The sequence below is a fragment of the Benincasa hispida genome, chromosome 11 (assembly GCF_009727055.1).
Source record: "Benincasa hispida cultivar B227 chromosome 11, ASM972705v1, whole genome shotgun sequence".
NCBI lineage: Eukaryota > Viridiplantae > Streptophyta > Magnoliopsida > Cucurbitales > Cucurbitaceae > Benincasa > Benincasa hispida.
Genome location: NC_052359.1, coordinates 77453520 through 77461864, shown reverse-complemented (window position 1 = coordinate 77461864; position 8345 = coordinate 77453520). Strand labels below are relative to the sequence as shown.

Sequence of the window (8345 nt, the reverse complement as noted above, 5' to 3'; positions counted from 1 at the left end):
TTTTTTATTTAACCTTTTAGAAGAAAATTTGTAGTTGTAGGGGTCAAGTCAACCTTGGTTTGAGCTTGGCCCAAAGAGACTGTCAAAGGCCGCACGACCTAGATGAAGAAAACCTAAGGGATTTCTATATAGAAGGCTTAAAGAATAGGTACGTTTATGTCTTGAACATTTCATTTTTTTATAAAAAAATAAAGTCCTATTGGCCTCCCTGTTTTCACTAATATAAGTGACTATTTACATTTTAGCCCTCACCTACGTTATATATATTTCTCTCTCCCCTATGATATTCACAGTATATATAAAAAATAGGAAAAAAATAAAGTCTATCTTCATATGGGGGTTTATAATACATAACCCTCTCCATCTTCATCTCTTCTTCAGCCATGGCTGTCACAGATCTCTCTCCTTGTCGTTGTTGATCGGATTTGCTCATCCCATCGTGCCGTCAACCGAATCTGCTCAACCCATCACCGTTTATTTGATATAAATGAGTGTTTTTTTTTTTTTTATATATATATATTTAGACTCATTGTATTTGAGAACTAAAAACACAAAGATCTTTCAGAACTTGTCAAAGCCAACTTAATTCAGTAGCTATAGAAGCTAAAGCCCAATAATTTGGCTTCAATGGAACTCGGAGAAACTGCAGATTTCTTTTTAACACCCTAAGAAATTGGATTTGATATGAGAAAAATAACAAAGCCAGAGGTAGATCTCCTATCCATAGGATCACCAGTCCAATCGGAGTTTGAATAAGCATATGAACAAAGGAGTTGCTAACTTCTTGAAAAATAATCCAAAGCAATGGTGCCAGTTGGATACCGAAGCACTCGTTTTGCAATCATGTGGAGTATGCATGTATTGGGATAATTTGCTAACAACATAACTAATATCGAGTCTACTAAATGTTAATAATTAGGGGCAATTGCAACTTAAATAAAAAAAAATTAAAAATTGGGTGCATGTCCTATGTTTTGTTTTTTTGCAAACATGTAAAAAAACTTCCACCTGAAAAATTGATTGCTATCTGATTTCTATGTGATTGTTATGTGATTGCTACCTCTGCAATTACAAAAAAGTTGAAGTCATGGCTTTGGTTCCTTAAAATATATTTGCCACACAATGCAATTTCCCTAATAATTAAGAGCTACCAATCAAAACCATGTAATTTCGAGCATCATCAACAAAACAAGGCTGCCTAATATCAGAGAAATGAGTTAAAGCTAATGGCGTGGTACTGTGTTTTGCATTTAGCATACCAAAACGTTGCGAAACATCTCTTGTATACTTGGCTTGATGAACAAAAATTCCTCTATTATTTTGAGATATTTATAATATAAGAAATAATGCAAGAGACCAAAATCAGTCATTTCAATCTGTTGCTTCAACTGTGAGATAAGCCCATCAATATAACTTGGAGCATTTCCAGTAACAATTATATCATCGACGTGTAGAAGCAAATAAGTAAGAACCACTTTCACTCTGAATAGAGAGAGAAGAATCTGCTATAGATGTTACAAAACCAAGTGTCAATAGATGGGAGGTAAAACAATCAAACCAAGTATGAGCTGACGTCTAGTTTTGACCATATAGAGATTTAAGTAACTTGCAAACAACATTTGGTTGAAATGGATCCACAAAACTTTGTGGTTGTAATGTAAACTTCATCTTGAAGTTCTCTACAGAGAAAAAGACATTCTTGACATCAAGTTGATGTAGTTGCCACTTATATTGAGTTGCTAAGGAAAATATGATCCGACCAGTTGATTTCTTGATCATAAGGTTGTAGACCCACCTTCATCTTAATGATATCCTTTGGTAATTAATCTCGCCTTATACCGAACAATACTCACATCAAGTTTCTCTTTATTTTGTAGACCCACTTATATCCATGGGCCTTTTTATCGGGTGGTAAAAAGGTAAGAGTCCAAGTTTTCCGATGTAACAAAGCTTCAAATTCTTCAGACGTAGCTTTCTGTCATTCTTTTACTATGTTGGTTTTTAGACAAACAAGTTCAGTTGAATGAGACTGCACTTGAACAACAAAGAGCTTCTTTTTAGATATTCCAAACTTAGCTTCTTGTTTGCATAGAGTGATTATCTTGAGTAGAATTAATTATATTATTTAACTTGAGTATTTTCAGTAGAATTTCGGTGTTAATCTGTCCGAGAATTTATTAAGAAAACTCAAATATATAGAATATCGATAATAATCTGCCTGAGATTAATACGGAAATTTTATATATTTTTCATATCTTACATATTTTCATTCTTTTTGCAGAAAATCTAACCCAACATTTAAAACTCAAAATACAATCACTTGAGATCCATTTGGATTATTGATAAATTCATCCAAGAGTTTAGAAATTCATAAAAATCAATAAGTTGGAAACGATTTTAACTAAATCTCGATGGTCGATCTCATCCGAAATGGACTGAGAAAAATTAGTTTAATGAATTTTCAAAGTGTGTTAGTTTTGAAAGTGAAAGCTTGAGATTGCTATCTTTGACAATTTATCAATTCAAAAGTATAATTTGATTTCGATCCTTATCCTCCACACCAACAGAAGCAATTTGGATCTTTCGAGGGACCTTCCTCTCATATTAAATTCGAGTATTTTGCCATAGATGCAAATCACAGACCTCAATTTGGATCTTTCGAGGGACCTTTCCTCTCATATCAATCTATTTGGTCACTTATTACAATTTTTCTTTCTTTTTAAATCATAAAATTGACTGCCTAACAAACTATTGATAGCTACACAACCTTTTAATTTTTCTTTTCATTATTAAAAGTACCTTTTTAAGTTTACTTTTATAAGGTTAAATTAAAATTTGTGAATATTTGGTCTTAACTTTTAAAATTACAAATTTAGATTTTGAACTATTACATCTCTTAAAATTCATGTCTATTAGATACAAAATTATGAGTTCAGGATTGTATTAAACATAATATTCAAATTTATATTTAATAGGTCAATTAATTTTTAAAAGTTAAATTGATCGAGAACTTATTAGAAACAAAAAATAAAATTTCAAAGACCTATTAAGCATAAAATTAAAAGTTTAATTAACTATAATAATGTTATTCACTTTTAAAAATTCACAAATTAATTATAGAGACCAAATTTGTAATTTCAGACTTTTAAAAATAATTTTTCTTCGGTTAAATCACTGATTGATGTTTAAGCATTCAGGTTTTAATCAATTTTGGTTGGCGAGAGTTTTCGTACAATTGGGGAAAAAATATTTATTCATTTCTTCGAAAACCATAGTAATGAAAATCACAAATACTCCCAATTTTTTTATACATTTTTCAGCACCGTTATTTATTTGGTTTTTTCCATGTACCTTCCTTTCCTTTGATGCATCATTTTAAAATCCTCTTTGACTTTTAAATTTGTTCATCATATCATTTGCAGTTGAGGGATCAAAAACAGAGAGAAACATGGCCGAATTCCTATGGACTTTTGCTGTTCAGGAAGTTTTGAAGAAGATTGTGAAACTTGGAGCAGAGCATATTGGTCTAGCTCTGGCATGGGGTTTGGGGAAGGAGCTATCCCAATTGACAAAATGGTTACTCAAAGCTGAAACAATTTTAGCAGACATTAACAGAAAGAAATTTCACCATAACTCTGTGAGACTATGGGTGGAAGATCTTCAAAATATTGTCTATGAAGCTGATGATCTATTGGATGAGCTTGCTTATGAACATCTTCGACGAACTGTGGAACAAACTGGAAATTCAGAAAGGTACGTGATTCCATCTCACCATCCAAAAATCCCTTTCTGTTTCGTTATAGATTGGCCGAGAAAATGAAGAACATTACTGAAACAGTATACAAACTTTATTGTGAGGCAAGTCCTTTAGGATTAATTGGTGAGGAATCGACCACGGAAACAGAGGTTGCTCTTAGGCAGATTCGAGAGACAACATCAAATCTTGATTTTGAAGTTGTAGGAAGGGAATATGAAGTTTCAGAGATACTGAAATTGGTGATTGACTCTACCGATGAACATGATATGTCGGTGATATCCATAGTTGGAATGGGTGGCCTTGGGAAAACAACTTTGGCCAAGATGATCTTCAATCATGATATCATAAAACAACATTTTGATAAAACTATATGGGTTTGTGTATCTAAACCATTTATTGTAATGAAGATTTTGGAAGAAATCTTTCAAGGCTTAATGAATACCTATAGTGGCTTGAACTCTAAGGAGGCCTTACTTAAGAGGCTACGAGAGGAGATGAAAGGTAAAAGATACTTTCTTGTGCTTGACGATGTTTGGGATAAAGAGCAAGGTTTGTGGGATGATTTGAGTTGTTGTTTGAAACAAATTGCTGGAAAATCTGGAAATAGTATTATGGTGACAACGAGGAGTGTAGAAGTGGCAACTATGGTGAAGGCTATTTCCATTCATCATCTAAAGAAATTATCAGATGATCAATGTTGGGTGTTGTTCAAAAAAAGTGCAAATGCAAATCAACTGTCAATGAGTTCAAAGGTAAAGATGGTAAAAAATGTGTTGGTTAGAAAAATGGGTGGTGTACCACTCGTTGCAAAAGTTTTAGGAGGGGCAGTAAATTTTGAAGAAGATTTTGGAGGAGATTATGAGAATTGGATGACAAAAGTTGAAAGCATTGCGAGAAACATTTCAAAGGAGGACAAAGATTTTGTTTTGTCCATATTAAAGTTAAGTGTGGATTCTCTACCACTCCTTGCGTTGAAGCAATGTTTTACTTACTGCTCAAATTTTCCTCAAGATTATAACTTTCAGAAAGAAGAATTAATTAGAATGTGGATAGCACAAGGATTTATTCAACCCCAACATGAAAGAGAGAACTTGATAATGGAGGATATAGGAGAAGAGTACTTCAACTATTTATTGTCTCGCTCCTTATTTCAAGATGCCAATAAGAATGTGAATGGGAGAATTGTTACCTTTAAGATGCATGATCTAATACATGATATTGCTTGTACATTTTCAAACCATCAAAAGATGGAACCAAATCCTAATAATTGGAGTGGAAAAAGTACAAGAAATTTGCGCACATTAATTCGGGATGATGAAGAGATTCATAATAAGATTTAGGCAGACTTTATTTGTTTGCGTGTTTTAGTCCTGGATAGGTTTTGGACTAATAACTTGTCGATTTCAATTGGCAAGTTGATACACTTGAGATATCTTGACATTTCAGAATGTTCTGTAAACAAGCTTTTTCAAGAATCTATTCCTCTACTTTATAATTTACAAACGCTGAAGCTCGAAAATATAAAAAGTGGTCTGTCGAAGAATTTGAGAAAATTGATTAATTTGAGACATTTAGAATTTTACAGAATTCATGATATCCAACAAATACCTTCACATATAGGCAAGTTGATTCATCTTCAAACATTATCTGAGTTTGCAGTTGGGATTGAGAAAGGTTGTAAAATAGAAGAACTTGGACCCTTGAAAAACCTCAAAGGTGCACTAAATCTTACAAATCTTGAGAAAGTGCAAAGTAAAGAGGAAGCTAGGGCTGCAAAATTGGTTGAAAAGAAGAATTTACATCATCTATTATTTCATTGGACTTTCTTTTATAAAGAAGGTGAATATGACAAATACAATAAGGTACAAGTGTTGGAAGGACTTCAACCCCACAAAAATCTTCAATCATTGAATATTAGTGGCTTTAGAGGGGAAGTTTTGCCTAATAGTACTTTTGTTGAAAATTTAGTTGACATACATTTATTTAATTGTAAAAGATGTGAAGTGCTTCCAATGCTTGGTCAATTGCCCAACTTAAAGAAACTTGAAATTTCTTTACTGGACAGTTTGAGAAGCATAGGGAATGAATTCTATGGCATTGACTCCAACCAAAGAAATTATTTTGCTTTTCCCCAATTGAAGAAATTTTATATTGATGGGATGAAGAATCTAGAGAAATGGGATGAATTGATCACTCCAAATCTCTTTGGATCTCTTAAAAATTTTAGTATTCTTGGATGTGATAAATTGACAAAATTGCCAGGTGGGATAGAAAGTTGCCAATCCATTGAGTATTTGAGCATACATCAGTGTCCTAATTTGATGCTAAATGTACAAAATTTGCACAACTTATACCGTTTAGACATTAATGGAATGAAAAGATTGCCCGAGGGATTAGGTGGCCTCACTAACTTGAAAGAATTGGTAATAAGTGGACGCATGCAGAATTATGAGTCAAGTGATAATGCAGCAACCCAACTTCCCCAACAACTTCAGCACCTCACTAACTTGGAAGTTTTAATGATTGCAGATTTTGATAGCATTGAAGCTCTACCAGAATGGTTAGGAAACCTTACATCTTTGAGAACATTGAGTTTCCTTGATTGCAAAAATTTGAAAGAATTACCTTCAAGAGAGGCCATGTTATGCCTAACCAAATTAGATGACTTGTTGGTGTTTAGATGTCCAAAACTTCTAGTCGGGGAGGGCGACCAGGAAGGGCCTAAACTTTCCCATCTTCCAACAAAGTGTGTTTGTAAAATGTAGTTCCCCTTGTGTTCTTCTTCTACTTCTTTTTTTTAGGGCAAATTGCAACTTTAATAAATAAAAATTAAAAATTGGGCGTGTTCCTAGGTTTTGCTTTTTTGCAAACATGACAAAAAAAAATTCCACTATCTGATTTCTATGTGATTATTACACCTGCAATTACAAAAAAGTTGAAGTCATGGTTTTGATTTTTTAAAATATATTTGACATACAATGAATTTCTTTTTTTTAATTCCATTTTAAGTTCATCTTACAACTGACTAGGACTTTCAACAGATCTATTTGATGGTTTGTATATACTTGAATAGGAATGTCGTTAATATTATGCTAAATTCTCATACTTTAAAGGGAGTTCTATCCTGATAGGTATGTGGTTACTATTATGCTAAATTCTCACGCTTCAAAGGGACTGTATTTTTAAGTAGGACACATGTATTTATAGATTCTGTCCAAAAATTATGTGGAAGGCCCATGCTTATTCTTGTCAATTCAACAATAATATGATGTTTCAAAAAAAAGTTATTTTGTTGTAATAATTGGTAAAAAATAGGTATAGCACATGATACACCTAAATATTTTTCGTAGTGATAGTTACCTTTCCATGTGTAATTATGTTTTGGTCATATTTCGGTTACATAACTTTGTTTTAATTAAATGACCATTTGTTTATTCAGATGTGTTTTCGTATTCTTTCAAACCATGAATATAAACTAGACAAAAACTTAAAAAAGTATATAACTTTAATAGTCCGTAAGCCAAATTGATCTAAGTTTAAATTTTGTAGGACCATTTAAATTCTAGGTTCTTTTACATTTTGTTTTGTTTAGAAGCATGGTAGGAAAAAACATGAAAAACGTATGAAATGTGTGGTCAATAAACAAAAACATAGTTGTATCGAAAGAATTATGATCAAGCTTATGATATTTGATTTTTTTTTTTTGTATTATATGGATAAAAGGGTAATTTGACTCTTTAAAAATGTTTTTATAAAGGAGGTCATTTCAGAGTTGTTTTAAGATTTTAGGTTAATTGAGAAAATTTCCAAAGAAATGTAAAGTGTGTTTAAGTTGAACAATTGTCCAAGCATAGGGAGCACTTCAGATCTATTACATATAAAGAAATGTATGTCAACTAAAATTTCAACAAAAAATACCATTTGGCAAAACTGCTTCCCATTTTAAATTCAATAATGGTAGATTTTCCACCAATTTTGCACGCATAGCTTCCCTTTTACTTTGCCCTTTCTCAATATTTGTAAGATTTAGTGTACCTTTGAGGTTTTAATTAACTAATTTTCTCAAATTCTTCTAACTGGCCACTTTTATCTTTCCAAGCTTGTTTGCAAGAGAAAAAGATTCTCCAAAAAGCTAGTTTGTGTAACATTGTTAAATGTCAAGATATATCACGAAGAAAAGTTATAATAGGAAGGAAAATAAGAGAAAATATCTATTAATATATCACCATTTAAAAATAATTGCATATATGAAAAATGTTGACCAACCACTTTTTAATTATTTTTTTTCAATTTCCAAGTTTGCTCTTCTCTATTGCTCTTCCTTTTATTTTTTCGTTGTTAATTTTTATTTCCTATCTTCAATTTTTTTCATTGTTAATTTTTTTTATTGCTTACTTTTGTTTTTCCATTAAAAAAATTAATAAATTAAAAATAGAATTGAGAAAGCTAGGTTTCAAAGCAAGAAACTGAAAGAAACTATTTTTCTCAATTTCTAAAATTTTAGAACTTTTTTTAGAAACAAAATGAGAAATGTAAATGTCATGAATGAGCCCCCCCTCCCTTTTTTTTTGTAGGACTTTGAAAGTAT

General features: G+C 31.8%; 2 protein-coding genes across 2 annotated transcripts; both read left to right on the top strand.

Moving 5' to 3' along the window:
- Window positions 1–3227: 3227 nt before the first annotated feature.
- On the top strand, window positions 3228–5216 carry LOC120090112 (putative disease resistance protein RGA3). The gene is made up of 2 exons (XM_039047624.1): window positions 3228–3274; window positions 3423–5216. The coding sequence occupies exon 2, from the start codon at window positions 3817–3819 to the stop codon at window positions 5095–5097; it is 1281 nt and encodes a 426-aa protein (XP_038903552.1). The 5' UTR covers window positions 3228–3274; window positions 3423–3816; the 3' UTR covers window positions 5098–5216.
- Window positions 5098–6604, top strand: LOC120090873 (disease resistance protein RGA2-like; the record flags this gene model as incomplete). Its single annotated transcript, XM_039048572.1, has 1 exon — window positions 5098–6604. A coding segment is annotated over one exon (1425 nt), but the record flags the coding sequence as incomplete, so codon positions are not given.
- Window positions 6605–8345: the final 1741 nt, after the last annotated feature.

Coding starts and splice junctions, on each gene's coding strand:
- LOC120090112 (XM_039047624.1), top strand. CDS start 3,817: ATGAAGAACATTACTGAAACAGTATACAAACTTTATTGTGAGGCAAGT.